General features: G+C 37.0%; 1 protein-coding gene across 6 annotated transcripts in view; it reads right to left on the bottom strand.

The window, feature by feature from the left end:
- GK (glycerol kinase) overlaps positions 1-22,221 on the bottom strand; it is a 69,411-nt gene that overhangs the window by 31,483 nt on the left and 15,707 nt on the right. For 4 of the 6 annotated variants that reach the window (XM_036917954.2, XM_036917958.2, XM_036917955.2 and 1 more), the window contains exons 4-8: positions 16,935-17,012; positions 7,564-7,647; positions 4,133-4,209; positions 1,984-2,121; positions 5-114 (exon numbers count right to left, since the gene is read on the bottom strand). In XM_036917954.2, the coding sequence (XP_036773849.1) occupies positions 5-114; positions 1,984-2,121; positions 4,133-4,209; positions 7,564-7,647; positions 16,935-17,012 (487 nt within the window). The remainder of the gene's footprint in view (positions 1-4; positions 115-1,983; positions 2,122-4,132; positions 4,210-7,563; positions 7,648-16,934; positions 17,013-22,221) is intronic. The other 2 variants (XM_036917957.2, XM_036917959.2) reach the window with 1 other exon arrangement.

The following is a 22,221-nucleotide window of genomic DNA, read 5'->3' as shown; positions in this document are numbered from 1 at the left end:
TCACTCGCAGAGCTCTTTATCCCATTCCAAAGAATGAATGTTGAAAAGCATTGTCCTACTGGCATTTGTTACATCTGTACAATGGACACCTCCATTGGCTCCTCCTGTCAAACTCTAGACAGAATAAAAAGGACATGTTAAATTTGTACTTATTTACAAGTTAGTTTACATTTTGTTGAGGGCCATAATCAGCAGGGCAGCACATAAAGCAGAGAATGGAACATTTCGATTTAACTTTCTACTTCTCAACAGTGTCTAATAGAAATATAGTATGAGCTACATATGTAATTTAAAACTTTGTAGTAGCTACACTTAAAAGTATAAAGCAGGTGAAATTCATTTAAACAATACTATGTATCTTATTCAACCCAATATATCCAAAATATCCTTTCCATGTAAAAAAATTACTACTGAGATACTTTACTTTTTTTGTATGAACTCTTTGAAATACAGTGCGTATTTTACACTCACATCACATCTCAATTCAGATTAGCCACATTTCAAGTGCTCAACAGCCAGGTGTATGTGGCTAAGTGGATAGCATATTAGATAGCATAGTTCTAGTTAAACGATGGTTAAACAAAAATCAGTTTTGTTCTCATCCTCTTACCTTTGGAAAATGCAAAGTCCTATCAAATTTGGCAAAGTGAAATGCGTTGAGATGCCTGCCTCTTCAGGATCTTATTGAACCCCGTGTTTCTTTTTTTGTTGTATGCTATTGTTTTGAGCAACAATTCTCACTGGGCTCTGCCTGCACTCACCCAACCACATATCCTGAAAGCAGTTTTAAATTCTCTAATGTTAATATTCTCAGACCTCAACTAGAAGCACTGCTGCTTTCTTTTGTGTTGAACAATAAGAAAGGAACAAAAGTGGGAAAATGGCATCACGTGGGGAGTACAGCCAAATGTGCTCCCTCAGAGTCTCCTGCAGCTCCCAGTTCCCACATCCTGCCTTACTCTGGTTCCAGGCAATTGTCAGACTTATGGTTAGGACTATTTCAACTGTGACTGACACGTGGGAAAACTGCTGGCCATGAGCACAAAGCACAGAGGCCCTAGCCAAGCACAGGGAGGGGTAGAGAAGGTGCCACTTCCTGGTAGTGGTGCCAGAAGACCGGCTCTGTGGATCTGGCAAGTGAGAAGAGGGAAAATATTCCCTTGAAGCTCCCTTGAATGTTGAAAAAGATAGTCACATACTTAATGAAGTATTTACAAATGAAATTATATATCTGGGATTTGCTTTAAAACTATCTGTGGGGAGAAAGTATGTGAGTGTAGGTAACAAAAAAGATTGGCCATCACCGATAGCTGTAGCTGGTGCACGCTTGTAGAGATTCATTATACTACTCCCTCTGCTACTGGGTATATTTGAAAATACCCAGAATAAAAAAGTAACAGGGAACAAAAGAGAGAAAGAGAACGAACATACACTTTTAAGATATATCCGGGAAATGTTTGAAATATTAGCTCCACTTATCCATGCTCAGTTTAGGCAAAAGGATTACATAGCAGATATTTACACTTTGATTTTTCCTATTATGTCTTAATTAAATTAGAGACACTATGTAATGTTGAAAAGGAATGATAAAAGTAGCCTACATGTTTTATCATGTTAAATAGTCATTTTTTCCAAGAAATGACTGGTGGAAAAGAAGTACATGACAGGTAAGAGAGGAAAGCGGCCTAAATTACTAATTACTAATGACCTAAATTGCTTATTCTAAAAATAACAGGTATGAGGTAAGGTTTTGGTAATCATCCTCCATTTTTATTGAAATAAGGCAAGAAAAAATAAAGAGGAAGCAGGCAAAAATGCCTTCTAAATGGAGGCCAAAATGTTCTGCTCTTTCTTGAGTGGCTTTTGTTAATAATGCTGCGAACTAAATAGCTTGAACTCTTAGGAGAAAATAGATAGCAGGCGAGGCAGTTTAAAAAAATTTCTGAAAAATTTTCTCCATATACACATTATATGCAAACATACCCAAATAAGCCATGAATCAATGGTCCCAAAAAGAGCTCTATCTTCTTCAACAGCCTTTTGAACTTGTTTCACATTGTCAAGGAGCCAACGAAGTTTCACTGCACTGAAGTAAGTGCTAAGTGGAAGGCCTGTTTTGGACTAAAAACAGTCATGAAATTCAGACAGCATATTCAGTTCATAACAGTTAAAAAAAAAAAAAAACAAAGCCACCAAACCAAAAAACTCAACAAATCACAAAGTGTTCAGTGACCCTAAAGGCAATCCTACAATATCATAGATAAAAATACTTTTCCTATCTCATGACACAGGAAAGCCTGTTCATGAACAAAGATCAGAGTGATATGTTTGCAGTTCAAAGAGCGTCCACGTAGCAAGGTACAGAGAAATTAAATGACACAACGCCCTGTAATCTAGATAGCGAAGACATAGATGTTAACTTCTGTGATGAGTTAGTATTATATGCAGAACCTAGTCTGAAACTCTGTTTCTGATTTTACATTCCATGAAAGTGATATTTAAGCTGTTGAAAATCAGAGGATATCAAATCATAAACTAATGACATTCACCTGAGATTTTGTTTTAAAACATATGACTTAGCAATATATTTATGTAAAATATATAGATATTATAAATATATATATATTTACACACACACATATTCAAATAACATAATATAAAATTAGTGGAGAATAAAGTAGAGCTCAAAGACAAGCCAGATGAAAGCAACACAGGGTTGTTCTATCTAAGAAAACAGTTGCCTAAATTCAGCAAATACCCTGAACACAGGGAGGGTGGATTGAATAAAGGGTAAAAATGAAACACATATGGGCTTATCAATCTTTCTTGAGAATGGATCAGGTCCAAGTCTTATTTTTGTTAGTATATTAAATACCAAATTTATTGATAAGGGTTGATGAAAGTGGTTAAGAAGATACACACATCAAAATAATGCAACTATCTTTCCCCTCCCCAATCCCTATTCTCCTCATTTATCTCCTAACTACATACAGAAAGTGACACCTTTTTCCTTCTTATCTCCTATGGATATGTTTAGTAAGAAAACTCCAACCAAAGGATTTAAGACTTCAATGCAATCTTTAAGTTAAGAATCTTAACTCATGGCTTACTAGCTTTCCTAGTGGAAAAAAATCAATGCTCAAAAATAATGAAAGGGAATAATTTATGGGAATATTCTTCTTTGAGTTGAAGGACCAAGGGTCATCCCCCAAAGCCAGTAGCGAGGTAGTATATAATGTCTCATTTTCATGAATTAGGTAGAAAGTGCAGAAGCTGCCTAAAATGGCATGGGAGAGAAAAACATGCATCCTTTGAAGCAAGAGTGCCACTGGAGGTAGGAGCCGAAGCATTGGGCAGGGTGACAAAGAGAATCATATATGAAACAGGTAAAGGTATATCAGTCTAGCCTGAAGTTATTTGGGCAGGTTGAGGCCAGGGAACGGTTTGTTCAATTGCTTCAATCAATGGGATTTGAACACTACAGTTTCAGAACCAAGAGCCACAAGAAACTGCCTTAAGAGTCCCACTGACGAATATAAAGGTGCTAAACCAAAAAACAGAACTTCCTTTGGATACTAAGACAATGTGGCCCTGACCTTGTTAAGAAAAAAAAATACTTTGCCCATTTAAAAAATTCCCTCTCTTCACTTACCTAAAGAGAGCTCTATGTAAGGTCTGAAAACAATTTTATTAGTCCTCTTCACATGAGGGAAGTGGAAGAGGAGTTCAATAAGGGGCTTGAGTGTCTTCTGCTTTCTCTCCTGGAATCCAGATGCCTAAAATCTCAAAAACACCCAAATCTTTTTTTGATGGATAGCAGAAAACAAGAGGGATGGATTTGGGAAGACTGGCACCCCCTGGGAGTATGGCTTAAGCCACTGGGTCACTTAACAGTCCCTTTGAGTCTATCAACCTTGGAATGTTATTCTTCTAATCTACCACAAGGCCAGGAAGACAGAAAGGTGAAGACTTGAACTGTCCTCAATTATTTGTGGGGAAATAGTCTATAAATTGTATCTGATAACTATTGTGTAATAAAATGTAAGGTCAGAATAATCTTTCTGGTGAAATCTCTAATTTTTTTTTAAAACAACAAGCATTCTTATAGTATACTTTTGAAGAGATCTCTTACCTTGACAAAGTTATTATTTCCTGGAATTCTTTTACTAAGATTCTCAACGGTAGACTGGGTTCTTAGATCAAGCCACACTATAGACCAAAATATAATAATATATATGAAAAACTTCATTAAAAAAATCAGATCTTAATGAAATCACTGTCAAGGATAGGAGACCGATTAGTTTCCAGAAGCAATTAAATTGCTATAGCTTTCAAAAGACAGAATTTAGAAAATTAGAAATGAATGTTTGTATTGTTAGAAGGGAGAATAAATTTATGAGGGAGAATTTAAAGCTTGTATGCAAAATTACAGAGCAACAGAGCAAGTTAGGAGAACAATACCAAACCTTAGGGTGCTTACTTTGTATTCTTTTTATAGAAAAAAAATGATGAGAAATGTTTTGGATATGGATTTTATAAGCATACATGAATGCAGAGAAAATCTAAATGTTAGGCAGGCTAGTTGCCAGGGCAGAATGCACAGCCCAGAATCGTTGTATTGTGTATAAAGCGTGTATCTTAGAAAATTTGGGAGTAATTTGTGACAAAATAGAAAACCTGCTACTATTATTGAGGGAAGAAAAAAAAAGATTCAGTCTTGCACACATGAAATGCTTATTTACATTAAACTCTTTCTAGTAGGCTAGGACCGGGAATCATTAAAATAATTATTTAAAGGTCACCATTCTTCCACCCTGCTGAATCGTGAAAAAAAAAAAATTTCCATTTTTAAACAGATCAACATTATTTTTACTAAATACCTATTGTCTACTTTCGGATCCCCAAGTAGAAAGTATTTCTATTCTGCTTCATGACAGAAGGCTTAAGAGGAGGCATTAAATAGTACATCAGCAATCCTGAAAGGTAACCAATAGGATCAGCTGAGCTCTGTTTGTCAGATTTAAGTTGTGCACTTCACTTTCATGACTTTTAACCTGCTGGCAATCACTCCATATTTTTAGACACTGACTTGTGCTCAGATACCTCCTGAAAAAGACTGGGGCCCATGATCTATTTAAAGGGCACTGGAGGAGATTATACATGCTTGTCCACCACACATGAAGGCTGGCAGTTAGTCTAGTTTGGCTGACCCTTAACTATACTGTTCTTTTCTTTCCAAAGCCAGTTATTACCTGTAGTGAATTTTCATCAATTCCCTGTAATTGCTTAAACTGTCATTACCCTTGATGGCTATTTGTGCTGGATTCTGATCGTGGTTATCTTGCACAAGACCTAAATTGGGGACTTCAGGACATACACTGGTTTCCACAGGCGTGAAACTCAGCAAGAAAACACTCACCACAACCAAGGGAAAGGAGGCAAAGAGAAAGCCCATGGACATACATGGCCTAGCAGGTATTTGCTGCCCAGCATCCATTCCATTCCCCTTGCCGCTGGGAGAAGTAACTCAAATCCTCTTTAGGAAACCATCCTTCCTTTATCCTCAGCCATACGGTTTGTCTGAGATTCAACCCTACCTCTAGCTCCAGTCTCGGGTCCTGACCCCAGTGATCGGTTCAGGATGGAGCATGTGCTCTAATCAGCCTGACTGAGATTTGTGCTCTGTTGGTAAGGGTCCCTCTCCTCAGCTCAGTTTGGCAGGGTGTGGCTAGGACCGGCTACCCTCATGAGGAGAGAACTGAATCAGCTCCTCTGGGGGCAGAACAGACAGACTCTTAAGGGATCCACGTGGCATTGAGTCTGGAATCAAACTGAACCTAAAACTAAGCTACTCTTGTTTTGCTGGTTCCATGAGCAAAGCAATTCCTTTTTTAAAAACTTCATCTAGTTGCCGTTGAGTTTTCTATTATTTGCACGGTGGCTTATACAAGCCATTAGCAGTAGCAGCACAGAATTGGCAAGAATTCCCATGTTTAGGGAACACGGGCAGTCCACTTTGTACACAGTGGCATTACCATATGACTGTGACAAAAGAGGACCTTCCTTTTAGACAAGCAACCCCAGCAGGTGTCAATGGCTTAACAGGAGTAATTGGGACAGTAGGGGAATTTGAGCAAAAAGATTAAAATCTGTGATAGGTAGAATTGACAAACATCTCAATCCTCAGTTTCAAACTACAGTGGGCTAGTGGTTTAATATCAACTGAATGAGTTTGAATTACCCAGTTTAAAAAAATAAGAGAATGTTTTGGAATGGAAAATATCAGAGTTCACTGAACTTGGTAAGCATTGACTTGTGTGTAATTTTGCTTTAGTTATGGAGGGTTTGATGAATCATGATGTAAAATATATTTCTTACCAATGAACATGAAAGCCATTGCTCTAGGCTTTTTGTTTAATGACTCAGACTTCCAGATCAGCATTTTTACATATTTTAATGAACATAACAACTACTAGGCAGCTTAAAGATGGAGCTCATCCCTAGGGGTTCTAGGATGGGAGGTCCGTGGATGAGGCCCAGAAATACACCTTTTAAATAGGTGCTCCCATTTAGGAAACACTGTTAGACTCCACAGCAGTGATTCGTATCCAGAAAACACACCAGGACCACCTGGAACACTTTGAAATCACACAAGGCCCGACCTTGCAGATTCTGGATGCAGGTTTAGATGAAGAAGACCTGAGTCTTTCTGCTTTTGTTATAAGCATCCCAAGTTATTCAGTATTACACTAGAACTTGAGAACCGCCTTTCTAGGACATATTCTTTAGGATATTGGGTTTGCTCTGATTATTTATTTAAAATCAAGAGTAAAGACAAAGTGACAATCAGGTGGCTTCCTGAGTCCCAGTGGCTCTGATCCTATTGCTCCTTGATAAGGACCACTTAAATAACTGGGCATTTTACTCCCCACTTGAAAGCTTGCAAATATCCACTGTGGAATCTGCAGAATTAACCCCTCATCAAAAAGAGTCAAAACATTGAGTGTGAAATCAGGAGACTAAGGTTTTATGTCTTCTGGCTTTGCTGTTAACCAGCTATGTGACTCAAGCAAATCATTTTATCCTTCGTGGCCTGGATTTCCTGACTATAAAATGAAGCAGTTGGACTAGAAGGTTTCTAAAGTCCCTCTCCTAACATTATTCCATGATCACAGAAGGCTGGCATAATATTTATTTTGTTTTTATAGCCCAAGAGTTTAAGGCAATTAGAATACATGAAATGAATTAGTAAAACTGCCAAAGAAAAAATGTCAGTGGTTGGTACACTACCAAGCAATTCACAAGTACTCCAAATTAATTAAATTAAGAACAAAAAAAAATTATAAAACTCATTAAAGAAGCTAAGATGGCAGAATTAGATCTGTAGAATTAAAAGACCAAAGCCAAAGAGAGGACCCCAGGCTGGAGGACTAAGCCCCATGTGGAGGTAATTTCTGAGAACAATCAAAAGAATGCCAGATCCAGATCCGGCAGCAGCGGTCAATTTCCCCCAACATGTCTGCGTTGGAAGGCCGGGAGATGAGCAGGAGTCAGCACCAATACCTGAGGAAGTGCCAGCAGCTGGAACTGCAGAGCCAGAGGGCACAACAGCAACTGGATCTGAAGGGCCAGGAGAAACTGGAGCAGCTGGAGCATTAGGAGAAATAATGGCAATTCATGCTAGAGATGGCCAGATTCAAGGTATGTGTTCTCTTGTTGACCAATTAGGAAATGATGTCACTTGGGCAAGTTCATCAGAATGAACATTTTTCTACACTTATGAGTGTAGAAAAAGAAAAGGAAGAGACATGGAGTCAAAGGGGAACAAAGGCAGTCTAGTCAGAGTCTCTGGTTCAACAGTATTTCTACTTGCACAAAGACCAAGCAAATACCTGCTTCTTGTTCAGGACATCTCTTCCCTACCTGGCCATATATCTGCACCCTAGTCAGAAAAGTGACTCAGTTGGTTATTGATTGCTCACCCAACCACTGAGCTGAAAGGCTGTGTGTGTGATGTAGTGAGTGAGCACATCCCTAGGGGATGTTAGCTAGGAATGCTAAGGTGTGCCACACCCTCTGTTGGGGCCATCTACACAAAGACATGAAAGGGTAGGTTTGGGAAGGCATGGCCCTAAGAAAGCACTTCCCTGGCAGGGTGGCAGGAATTGAAGGCCACCTGCACAAAAAAGAACAGCATGTCTAGAAGGAACAGGGAATTGCTACATTCCAATGTGATTTGAAAAAAAAAATAAGAAGAAAAATAGATGTCAGGGAGTCCAGAACACTATACAGCCTGCTTCTAGAAGGCATGCCCCTAATTTTTACCAAGTAAATTGGATTTAATTGGCTCAGACCATCAAATGAATAAGCTAAAAAAGCCCAACTTGAATGATCTGAAACTTTCATTTGTATTAAATAAAGTCACATCCAACATATGTCTGGTAGATTGAGTTTGTTCTGAAAAACAAAGTTTAAAGAGTGAAGAGAAATGCAGTTGCCTCAATGCCCAGGGACAGGGTTAATTTAGTGAAGTGGTAATAATACAAAGGAAGCAATTATTTTTAGAACATTTAGAAATTTGCATCGACTTTGATTAGTCATAACAACAGAAGGAAAAAGTACCTAAGAAAAAATTAAAAAATAAAAACACTAGAGATCAACAAAACTATTTTCAGTTGACTAGAAGTAAAGCCAATAATACATCTCTGCAATGGTTTGTTATGAGGAGCTGCTGGCCGGACAGGAAGTGAGATGAAGGTGAGGCTTCATGCTATGGAACACACCCTAAGCAAGGACTGCTGGCAGTTACAAAAAGTGTTATCAGGTTGTTTCCTTCACAAGAGACATAATAATAGCAAACGACATTTAATTGCTACATGTTGCCACTTGCCAAAAGTTAAGCTATTAATTAAGCTGGCTAAGAGGTCACTGCAAAAGACGAGACTATAATTGATGACTGACCCTCACCTGATTATACTGTCAGCAGTCAGGTGGGGCCAAAAGGAAACATGCAGAGTTGGGAGGGAGGTGAGTTGAAACGTATATATATGCCAAAATGTGGGGACTGAAACCTACTTCAGCTCCTAGGTATGTAAATGCCAAGATATCAACGACAAACAAGGTGTGTGACCCCAGGCAGGCTCTGCATTTCTGCTACGAATACCTGTTGCATATAAATCAATCATTTCATCTGGCACTTCTGGGTTAAAAAAAAAACTATCAGCCAATTCCCAGCATGGCTAACACTTACTGAAGCCTCTTAGTCTTTCAGGTGATGTTTTAAGTACCCTAAATGTATTAGTTCATTGGTCTTCATCTCAAGCATATGAGGTCCATACTTTTAATTTCTCCAGTTTAACCGTCAAGGGAATAGGTGCAGAATGGTAGTAAGTGGAAAAGCCGGGATTTGCAGCCAGAGTCTAAATCTGGAATTAAACTTCTATGATGTAGGTGTAACCAGGATGAATTCCTAGTCTTACATGGAATATGAAGAAATATTAAAGATCAGAGACCTCAGAGTTGAAATCTAACTCAGTTTCTTTTTTATTTAAACTGGCCAGAGTTGAAGAATTCAATCATTGCGAAATACCGCAGTATTTCTTTACCCAGGATTGAAACACATGTAAGGCATTCAAAGAACTGTGTAATAAAAGGTGTGACATAATGAAAAATAAGTGGATCTTGACAAAGCTGGATGTTCTAGATTTTACAAAAGTAAAAAATCTACTCCCTTCAAAAGCCAAACAATAAAGACAAAACCATACTTTTATTAAGGCCAAGTGTGCTTAGGAGTTTTAGATGGTCTGCCATCTATGGTTTTCTTTTATGCTGATAATTCTGAAACATAACCCAGTTCGAGAAAAGATAAAAATATTGAGCTCAAGGTTCCTTTAGATCCCAACAGATGATTACACAGGTTTAATCATTGACCCAGGGTTAACCAGTATGTAAAAAAAAAAAAAGTCTTTTAAAAGATGACCAATGTTTAAAATTGCAATATTCTGCAAAGAGTTATGTGTCACAGTGAACTTTAAATCCAACATCATAGACAAAAAAAAAAGTTTGCTACACCATTTAAATAAGGAAAAATGGTTCAGAGATAAATGTTTTTTGTCAGTGGTTTTCTTTTATGTACTAAAGGTCATAAATGAGTGATTCTTATGTCCTTGGATATTACTTTCATATTAAGTGATTTTGCATTAAATCATATTAAATCATGAATTGTGCTCTGCAGAAAGCTACTGGAGGGTCACAATGCACTAGGCTTGTACGCACACCATGGACTGCAACAGACAGTGACAAAACCTGGCCAAGACAGTGGGGAACAGTTGGGCCATCCTGGTTAGGTCAGAATATTTCACTGGTAGCATCAGTGAAATATATACATGAACATACTAAATATTACTGATCAGACCTCCCCCCACTCGACATTTGGACCACTTGTGTAGATTTGTGCTTCTTTATTGGTTTAGTTTGTAGTGCATTTGTAAACCCAAATCTTATTTTTCCATAATACTTAGAAGACAGCAAAGTATGTAGACCACTAATAAAAGCTGGTTTTGGAAGGAAAGGGCTTAGAAAAATGGCAGGAATAGCAGGGAAGGAACTCTTTGGAGAAGAACATTGATGAAGATGATGATAAGAGATAGAGAGACAACTACCAGGGGAATAAGGATCCTAAAGACAGCTGAGAGAAGTGAAAGGACTGCTTCAGATCCAGGACCACAGACCTCCTGCAATACACCTGTGATGTTAGCATAGTAAACGGCTGCATCACAGCATGGTGACTGGAAACAGTGATACAAAGGGATGCTCCTCCACAGTGGACACCACACCAATGTTTACCTTGGTCACTGCAGAATGAACACACAAAATCTCAAACCATGTGAAACCACTAAAATAGGCCTTCTGTGTCTCGATGGACCCATGTAAACTTTTCTCTATGCTTATAATTGTATGTGTTATGAAAGATGTCAGTAAACAAATACACCTTTAATGCAAGCAAGAAAATATAGCCTTTGTCAGTCTCTGACTTCTTCACTGAGTGTATCTCATGTCCACTCATAGTACCCTGGAACTGTCCTATCTCTAGTACTGTATTGGGGGTGAGTGAGCAGATTGCTAACCAAGGCCACTTAAAAAAGAAAGCCACATACCAGCATCAAAAAGGCTAAGGACAACAAATGCTGGCGAGGATGCAGAGAAAGGGAAACCCTCCTACACTGCTGGTGGGAATGTAAAACTAGTTCAACCATTGTGGAAAGCAATATGGTGATTCCTCAAAAAACTAAAAATAGTAATACCATTTGACCCAGGAATTCCACTCCTAGGAATTTACCCAAAAATACAAGTTCTCAGATTCAAAAAGACATATGTACCCTTATGTTTACTGTAGCACTATTTACAATAGCCAAAATATGGGAGCAACCTAAGTGTCCATCAGTAGATGAATGGATAAAGAAGATGTGGTACATGTATACAATGGAATATTATTCAGCCATAAAAAGAGAGAAATCCTGCCATTTGCAACAACATGGATGGAGCTGGAGGGTACTTTGCTCAGTGAAATAAGCCAGGCAGAGAAAGACAAGTATCAAATCATTTCCCTCATTTGTGGAGTATAACAACAAAGCAAAACTGAAGGAACAAAACAGCAGCAGACTCACAAACTCCAAGAAGGGACTAGCGGTTACCAAAGGGGAGGGGTGGGGAGGGAGGGAGAAGGGGATTGAGGGGCATTATGATTGGTGCACATGGTGTGGGGAAGGATCATGGGGAAGACAGTGTAGCACAGAGAAGGCAAGCAGTGACTCTGTGGCATCTTACTACACTGATGGACAGTGACTGCAATGGGATATGAGGGGGGTGATTGTAGTAACTACATTGTTTTTCCTGTGAAACCTTCATAAGAGTGTATATGAATAATACCTTAATAAAAAATATGATACAAAAAAGAAGGCCACATAAAAGGCAGTTTTTAAAAAAGAGAAATGTAAACTGCTCCTCTCATTTGCTTGTCTATAACAAATAATGCTTATCAGTTATATAATTTACTAAGTGGAGAGAAAACTGAAGAGGAGGACAGGCCTAGAGTAATAGATGTACAAAAGAAAGGGACAAGGAGGGAAGAAAATATACAGAGAGAAAGAGAGATGGATGTAAACAGAGACAAAGCTTAAACACATATATGAAAATTGGTTCTGTTTCCATCAATCCCACCCTGTTGGGATTAAGATTAAGCTTTTAATGATTTAATATACTGCTGATATTCTCAACTGAAGACTTGCATGGAGATTAACATCTTAGTGTTTTACTGGATAAAATAAAATTGAGGCAGAATCTACCTTTGTCATTATTTAGTGGCTTCTCTTCCCAACTAATTATTCCTTCTCTCTCCTCCTTTGTATTCCCTTTCCTCCTTCTTGCCTCCAGATTCCTATCCTTAGCTGTGTCACGAGGGCAAGCACCATGCCACCTGCCTGGTTTGTTTCTACACACCTAGGGGTCACCACAGAACCAGTACACAGAAAGGCACCTAAACTTTTGTTAAATAAATTAAATTTACATTCATTCCTTATGGAAGTCATCTATAATAAACAGAGACTATCACCTCTGTGTTATCAACTCTGAAGTCTACATTTTGAACAATCTCTTTACAATTGAGCCACAGATTTCTAATTGCCCAGAAATTAGCTCTGATTCCAAGTCTGATACTCACTTTGTCCAAAAAACTAAGCCATTTTTCTCCCAGGTTGGCACCCCTTAAATATTAATTTCCTTTTGTTTTCTCAGGCTAAAAATCTTACAGCCCTGTTTTACATTTCCCTCATCTTTATGCCCTATCCAATTTACAAACGTACAGGTTGTATCTTTTCTCTGAAGCGGCTCAGAGATTTGCCTTCCCTCCATTCTCACTGCACTTGTACAGTCTACGCATTAGCAATCTCAATTAACTCCTTGCTAGATTTTACTGCCGAGATGAATCTCGTCCTTTGTAATATAATTACTTATATATTTGGATTTAAATGCTTTCTATTTGTCCTTCCTGTTTCATATTCCTTTTTCTTTCCTTTCTTGCCTTATTTTAAAAAATCATTCCATTTCCCCCTTTACAAGCTCTTAATTATATATTGTTTTACTCTTATTGCTTATCCTAGAGACTAATGGGCATTCTTGACAATGCAAAGGCCTCAAAACACTTTAACCTCATCTACCCCAAATTCCTTTCATGTACAGCTGCTGTCATGTATTTTAATTCTTAATGTTTTGAACATCATGATATTGTTTTATATAGTCATACTTCTTTTAGATTGACCTACATATTTGCCCTTTCTAGGGCTGTGCATTTCCTTCCTGCATTGCCAAATTTCCATTTAAGAACACTTTCCTTCTACCTGAAAAAGTGTTTGGTTTTTCATTCAGTAGGTTTGCTTATACTCATTTCTATCAGTTTTTGTTTCTGCCTCTATATTTCACCTTAATTTCTTAAGAATATTTTCACTGGATATAGAATTCTAGGTGGAAGTTATTATCCTTTTAACAATTTAAGAGATTTCATTCCATTGTATTCTGACTTATTTTGTTTCCATTGAGAAATCAGCTGAAAGTTTTAGTGCTGCTCTCTTGAAGGTCATATCCTCTGGCTACCTTAAAATGTTTCTTTTTATCTTCAGATCTCAGCATATGTTTATGTATGGCTCTCTGTGTATTTATCTTGCCTGGAGGTCAGTGCTTGGATCTGGCTTGATATCTTTCCTCGGTTTTGAAAAACCTTATCATTTCTCTTTCTCTTTCTTCTGGGACTCCAATTCCAAGTATGTTGGTCCTTCTCACCTTACCCCATATTTCTCTTAGATTCTTTTCTGTATTTTCTAAACTTCTGCCTCTCTGTGCTTCAGTCTGGATATTTACTTCTGATCTCTTTTCCAGTTCACTAATTGACCTTCATCTGTATCTAATCTGATGTAAAACTCATCTACTGAGTTTTTATTATAGTTTTAGAATTTCTATTTTTAAATTTCCTATTCTTTCCTCAGATTATCAATGTTGTTAATGAATTCCTTAAACATGTTGATCATGGTTAAAGTCTCATAACTCTAATATCAGGATTTATTATGGGTCTGTTTCTAATGTCACTTGTTTCTGTTGGTTTTCAGTCATGTGTTGTTTTGTCTGTCTGGTTATTTTTTACAGAAAACTAAAAATTGAACATTGAAAACTCTAGGGAGTGTTCTCCTCCAGAGGTCCTCCAGAAAGGGTTCACTTTTGCTTCTAAAAGGAAGTTAGGCTAGTAGTATTAGCAATCTCAGATCACCTTAACACAATAAGGATTTAAAATTAGTTGAATGTGGCTTCAATTCCTATGAGGGTTGGTATAGGTCCAGTTTGCTTTACTTCTAGGATTGGCCCTTCCACAGTACAAATCAAAGGTATTGGATTTTACTAATTCTCAACTCCATTCTTGGTAGCCCCTGACTCTACCTTTTGCCTCCCTATTTCCATGAACCTATGAAACAGCTGCTTAGCCTCTCAGATAGTCCTTTCAGAATCTATAGATATCTCCAGGGAATAAGCAACATCAAATGCCAGGCTTACTTCTCTGGGTTTTCCATCTCTCCCATTTGAGGATCTCAGTCCCACAATTCCTCACTGCTTAGGCAGCCTTCTAGTCTTTCAGACAGTTTTGTTTTGTTTTGTCCAACTTCTTGAGCTATTCTCAGCAGAGAGGTGCATTTGAAATAATCCATTCCACTACTGTGGAAAGCTAACCTCCCCTTTATTACTCACTTTGTTCCATGTTGCCCAGTGCCTGGCTTTTGGTGTCTTCGCTATCCTCACCAACCCCTATCTATCCAAATTAAAACATAGGCTTTGGGGTTGGAGAGGGTTATGTTCAAACCTCTACTTATAGCTATATATGGCACTGGACAATTTATACAGCTTTTCCATGACTAATTTATAAAATAAGGCTAATAAAACCTGCTTGATGGCCATTGAAATGAAATAATATAGTAAAATGTCTATGATAATTCCTAGTACACAGGAATGTTAGCCCTTATCGAGCCAGTATAATCACTGCTAGTTCTATAAAACTAACAAGTCATCTTATGTGCAAATATGATTAGTCTCTTCACTCTTTGGTGAAATATGTATACATATTTTCACTTTCATAGTTTGTTCACACTATCCTTCAATTTTCCATTTTCTGAATGTAATCCAACACATTCTTCAAGGCCTAAAATGGAGTTCAACCTCCCCCAAAAAGTATGCCAAAAATTCAAAATTTATGCTAATGTGTATTTGCTCTAATTCCTATTCAACTTTGGATACAATTTATCAACTATTTCCTAATTTTCTATTAGTCTCTTTCCAAAACAAGATTATAAAATATTTAGAAAAAGAGCTAATAATTCATATCCTCCAAAACACACCCAGTATAGCACCAAACACATAAGAGGTTCTCAAAACTTGCATGTGGTTCAGTACAGAAAAAAAGTTCTTCATATCCCACAGGTACAGTATGAATCAATACTCCAAGGCACATAGAATGGGGAGCAGAGGGGCACAGGTAGAAGAAAAGAAAATGAGTATACAAGCACATCACGAAAGAAAATTTTTCTGGTAAAATATTTACTTAAATCCTTCACTCTAAGCATAACTTCAACTAATGTGGTTGCATGACTTTAAAATGACAACTCAAAGTCCAAAGTTGCATTTTTATAATTCAAAGTTTAGAGTTTAACAGGAATCTGGTTCCTTTGAGTGGACCCTTCCTTCCACTAGGGGGAAAAAAAGTAAAACCCTAACTAGCTTAAGAAGCTGGCTAATGATCTGTGAAAGAATACTCTCCTAGGTACTAGTCATTAAAAATATAGCATCCTGCTTTACTTATATCCAGAGTAAGCCACTCATGAGAATGAGAACAAAATAAAGATTGAAAAGATGTACTTTTGTGTAGTAAGACCTTTGTTTGCAATTCTTTGACATTTTTTGAGTTTTCAATTTTTTATCACAGATACAGAAACATACCAAATACTTTCTTATAACATAGTAACATTAAATACCTTAGTTTTTTATAAAGATTATTTCCAAAGGATTCATGCCCCTTTTACAAGGTACCCTTTTATTGTATTTTTCTGCTTGAATATCGTGACTTTCTTCCAATCAATACTAAAGTAACTATATTCCTAAAATTAGTATAAAGTAAAAATAGCTCACTATTTTTACTTTACAATTTCTGCCTCCATTCCCCACCCCACAATGAGGTACTGACAAAAATCTGTGATAGAATGATACCTTTTAACATTTGTATCTTTAGAATAAAACTTTCCTTTTAGCAAGTGACAGTGTCATTCAATGCTCAGTTGTCATGTGCTAAGAAAGATGCTAAGATATACCCATGGTCATTCACATTTAGTTAGACATGATAGCTAGTGGTGGTATATTTGAGATTTTGAGTTTTTGAACCACTGCTGAAATAACCAAATTTGTAGCAGAAGGAGCTCAATTTTTGAGGTATTATTTTCATAACCTTAGATGAGTCAATTCAAAATCCTAGATGGGAAGAACAAGTACACAAATATGTTATAGAGAGATGACGAAACATTTAACTTTGGATTGTTGAGGGGAGGAGGAGGTGAGGTTTCTTTTAGGTGTCAGAAACAGCAGGGATTATAAAACTGTTCTGGCAACAGTGACCCATTTGTATGATATAAATAATCAGGAAAAGGGAAGGGTATGGGAAAGAGTTAATTCAAGATGTGAATAAATATCTGGAAATGGTAAATATAACAATTAATTTCTTAGAGGACTCTTCTGCCCATCCTATCAGATTATAGGAAACATGACTATGCTTTTCAGCCAGATATTTCAGTATGACGATACTTGTAAGTGGAGAAAGGCCTTGCATTTAACATCCATGCATGACAACTTACCCACAGCATTGTAGAGAGGCTCTCCAGTTAACCTGTCCCAGACTACAGTGGTTTCCCTCTGGTTACTGACACCAATAGCTTTAAAGAGAGAGTTAAACAGAAGGAAGTAGAAAATTAAACAAGGACAAAACTACTCCAAAATAGTTCTCATTTTCTTTTACAGGCACAATAAACATAGCAATTCAAAAATATTTGGCCCAAGGAAAAGTGTACACCCAATGTCAACCTCATGTTGTGATTAATTAGAAATTCAGTTTTATTCCTGTATTTTAATGTTACAAGACATATGAGTTCATTCAGACATAAATACAGCATGTAATAGCACTTATATTACACTGACCTAGATACAACTCAAGTGCTATATAGTTACAGTAAGTTATTATAAGTAAAATACTAATCCATACCACCTTATTCAATTCAACTTCATTCAGCTAAATCAGAGATTGTCACACTTGGTTGTGCATTAGAATTAACTGCAGAACTTTAAAAAAATTCCAATGCCTAGGCCCTGGCCTCAAACATTCCAGTTTAACTAACCTGGGGTTAGATCTGGGCATTAGTATTTTTCCTTAAAACTCCCTAGGTGATTCTACTGTGCAACCCAGGCTGAACACACTGAGCTAAAGGATCAAGCTCTTGCAGAATTAAGATTAGGACCGGCATTAAAGGCTATATAATCAACAACACATCATATGCGCAAATCTCCTCTAAAATTGCTCACCATGTGGCCATTCAGACAGCACTTCTAGTGAAAAGACACTACCTCTCTCAAGGCAGACCCATCTCTACTACATAGCTTTGGTATTTTTATAAAAATCCTTGTCCTTCTAGCTTCTACTTACAGATCTTAACTATATTCTACAGAGACAGACAGAATAAGTTAATCATTCTTTCACATGGCAGTCCTGCACAAGCTATTTTGTCCCTCAAGTCTTCTCTTCCACTAAGCTCAACAATTCAGTTTCCTTCCACTGACCCTGCCTCCATATGGCGTGGTTTAAAGCCCCTAGGAACATGCAACTATTTGTCCACATTACTCAGATTGTACACTCAGAATAAAAAAACAGCAGTGTTCTGACTAGCAGAGCTGAGGGGGGCCAGCAGCATCCTTGTTCTAAATTATCTTTTTTATTAAGCTTAAAACAATTATTTGTATTTTAAACAATACACTGTAATCTAAACTTAAGAAAGAACAGTAATTACTTAGGTTTTACCTTAAGAATATTTTATGTATAATAGAGAGCAACAAAAACTGGCCTGTGGAAAATGAACAATGTACATTTTTTATTGAAGTATAATAGACAAGTAACAGTTTTAGGTGTACAACATGATTCAATATTTGTATACACTGAGAAATGATCACAGTAAGTTTCCCCATAACCATATAAAGTTATATAATATGCAATACAATATTGTTGACTATAGCCATCATGTTGTACATTACATCCCCATGAATTACTTATTTTATGACTGGATTTTGCACCTCTTGACCCTCTTCTCTCATTTTTCCCATCCCCCAACACCTCTCCCTTCTAGCAACCAACAATCTAGTCTCTGAATCTGAGTCTTGTTTTGTTCATTTGTTTTTTAGATTCTACATGTAAGTGAAATTATATGGTATTTGTCTTTCTCTGAGCTATTTCACTTAGCATGATACCCTCAAGGTCCATCCCTGTTGCAAAAGGCAAGATTCCATTCATTTTTATGGCTGCATGGTATTCCACTGTACGCATGTGTGTGTGTGTATACATGTATATGACATCTTCTTTATCCATTCATCCATCAGTGGGGACTTTCATTGTTTCCATATTTTGAAATGCTGCAATGAACATGGGTGCACATCTTTTCAAATTAGTATTTTTGTTTTCTTTGGATCAATACCCAGAAATGGAATTTCTGGATCATATGGTAGTTCTATTTTTAGTTTTTTGAGGAATCTCCATATTGTTTTCCATGATAGCTGCACCAGTTTGAATTCCCGCCAACAGCACACAAGGATTCCCTTTTCTTCACATCCTCACCAACACTCATGTTCTGTCTTTTTGGTACTAGCCATTCTGACTGGTCTGAGGTAGTATCATATTGTGGTTTTGATCTGCAGTTCCCTGATGATTAGTGATGTTGAGCATCTTTCCACGTGCCTATTGGCCAACTGTACATCTTCTTTGGAAAAATGTATATTCAGATCCTCTGCCCATTTTTTAATTGTTTTTTTTTTCATTTTCTTTTTTGCTATTGTATGAGCTCTTTATATATTTTGGATACTAACCCCTTATCAGATATATAGTTTGCAAGCATCTTCTCCTATTCAGTAGATTGCCTTTTCATTTTGTTGATGGGTTTCCTTCACTTTGCAAGAGCTTTTGAGTCGATGTACCCCATTTGTTTATTTTTGCTTTTGCTGTCATCACCTTTGGTGACAGATACAAAAAATATCACCAAAGAGTGATGTCAGGGATCTTACTCTCTCTATTTTTTTATAAGAGTTTTATGGTTTCTGGTCTTATAATCAAGTCTTCAATCATTGAGTTGATTTTTGTTTATGATGTAAAATAGTGGTCTAGTTTCATTCTTTTGCATGTGGCTGTCCAGTTTTCCCAACATCATTTATTGAAGAGACTCTCCTTTTCCTATTGTATATTCTTGGCTCCTTTGCCATAAGTTAACTGACTATATATGTCTGGGTTTATTTCTGGGCTCTCTATTCTGTTCCATTGATCTATGTGTCTGTCTTTATGGCAATATAATACTGTTTTGATTACTATAGCTTTGTAGTGTAGTTTGAAATTAGGGAGCTTCCTCCAGCTTTGCTTTTCTTCTTCAAGATTTCTTTGGCTGCTTGGGATCTTTTGTAGTTCCATACAAATTTTAGGATTGTTTGTTCTATTTCTGTGAAAAAAGCCATTGGGGCATTGAATTTGTAGATCACTTTGGTTAATAAGGATATTTTAACAATATTAATTCTTCCAATCCATGAACACAGGATATCTTTCCACTTATTTGTGTCTTCTTCAATTTATTTCATCAATGTCTTGTAGTTTTCAGTATATATGTCTTTCACCTCGTAGATTAAATTTATTCCTAGGTATTTTATTCCTTTTTATGTAATCGTAAATGGGACTATTTTCTTAATTTCTATTTCTGCTAGTTCTTTTTTTATTATACAGAAACACAAAAGATTTCTGTATATTGATTCTGTATCCTGCAACTTTACTAATTAATTTATTACTTTTAAGTTTTATGGTGGAGTCTTTAGGGTTTTTAATATATAAAATAATGTCATCTGCAAATAATGACAGTTTTACTTCTTCCTTTCAAATTTGTATGCTTTTTCTTTCTTTTTCTTGCCTAATTGCTTTGGTTAGGGCTTCCAATACTATGCTGAATAAAGGTGATCAGAGTAGACATCCTTGTCTTGTCCCTGATCTTAAAAGAAAAGCTTTTAGCTTTTCACCGTTGAGTATGATGTTAGCTGTGGGCTGTCATATATGGCCTTTATAATGTTGAAGTGTGTTCCCTCCATACCCACTTTGAATGTTTTTATCATGAATGGATGTTGAATTTTATCAAAGGCTTTTTCTGTATCTATTGAGATGATCATATGGTTTTTCTCCTTCATTTTGTTAATGTGGTATACACATTGATTAATTTGGGGATATGAGCCATCCTTGCATCCCTGGAATAAATCCACTTGGTCATGGTTAATCATTTTAATGCATTTTTGAATTCAGTTTGCTAATATTCTGTTGAGGATTTTTACATCTATGTTCATCAGGGATACTATACTGTGATTTTCTTTTTTTGTGGTGTCCTTGTCTGATTTTGGTATCAGGGTAATGCTGGCCTTGTAAAATGAGATTGGAAGCATGCCCTTCTCTTCAATTTTCTGGAAGAGTCAGAGAAGGATACGTAGAATATTTTCTTTGTATGTTTGGTAGAATTTACCAGTGAAGCCCTCTGATCTTGGACTTTTTGTTTTTGGGGGTGGTTTTTGATTACTGATTCAATCTCCTTGCTAGTAATTGATCTATTCAGACTTTCTGTTTCTTCATGATTCAGTTTCTAGGAATTAAACCATTTCTTCATTTGTCTAATCCCTTGGAATATAATTGTCTATAGTAGTCTCATATGATTGTATTTCTGTGGTACTAGTTTTGACTTCCCTCTTTCATTTCTGATTTTATTTATTTGAGCCATCTCTCTGATTTTCTTAGTGAGTCTAGTTAAAACTTTATCTAAATAATCTTTATCCAATGCAGATTTACTTTAACACTTTTTCTAGAGGAACAAAGATGATTAAGGTTCTACTCCAAGAAAACTTAGAGATGTAAAAGGAAGAGATTTTGGTGTATTTTTTTTAAAAATAGGAGGCACAAATGTTTGTAGGAATAAAGATGGAAGAGAAAGGAGAATGGGGTGGCACAGGGTTTGGAATCGGTTGGACACTCTCTTGATCCTTATAGTGACAGGAAGGAATGGGATTAATGCACAGGTGGAGGGAGAAGTCTCAAGTAGAGCAGAAGGCTATTGCTTCCCTTTTGATGGAGGGAAGGGATAAGGGATCCAGATATTAAGTGTAAGAACAGGAAGTTGAGTTATGGCCCCAGAGCTTCAACTTTCTCTGTGAAGTAGCAGCAAGGTTACCTGCTGAATTGGGACTAAGCAAAAGTAGTATCATCAGTTTGGGGCACTATTCAATAGAGCTCAGGCTCTGATGCTAGACTGCTGAGGTTCAAATTCCAATTCCTCTGCTTCCTCAGAGCACCACCCTGGGTGTTATGTATTCTGTAAAATGGAGATAATAATAGTCCCCACCTTGCAGAGTAACAATGAGGAATCCCCAAGTTAATGTACATTAAAACAGTACCTGGCACATAGTAACCACTCAATAAATGTTACTTATCATTGCCAATCATTGTTGTCATTATTAGTAAGGACAGAATGGAGTAACAGTTACAGAGAATGGGACTGAGCTAAGCAGGGCACATAAAGGCCAGAGACCTCAGTGAGGCCGTGGCAATGAGTTGCTAAAGGGGAGCATTCCAAACATGGTATTTTTAATGACTTTACAATGTGGGCTTGCAATCTATTCATGATCTACTAAAATCTATTCCTCCCCTACTATGTTAATTTTCCATAAACAGGCTGGCTGCTCCCTTTGCTGTAGTCCTTGTGTCACTCTTCTATGCCCCTCACACTACCTTTCATACTGGCTCATTCTAACTTGCATTCAGAATGTAATCTAAAGCTATTCCTATCTGATTCATTGATCACAAGTTCCTCCCTG

The sequence above is a fragment of the Manis pentadactyla genome, chromosome X, assembly GCF_030020395.1.
Source record: "Manis pentadactyla isolate mManPen7 chromosome X, mManPen7.hap1, whole genome shotgun sequence".
Lineage (NCBI taxonomy): Eukaryota > Metazoa > Chordata > Mammalia > Pholidota > Manidae > Manis > Manis pentadactyla.
Note: the sequence above shows the minus strand (reverse complement) of the source record. Positions and strands in the feature narration are given on the sequence as shown.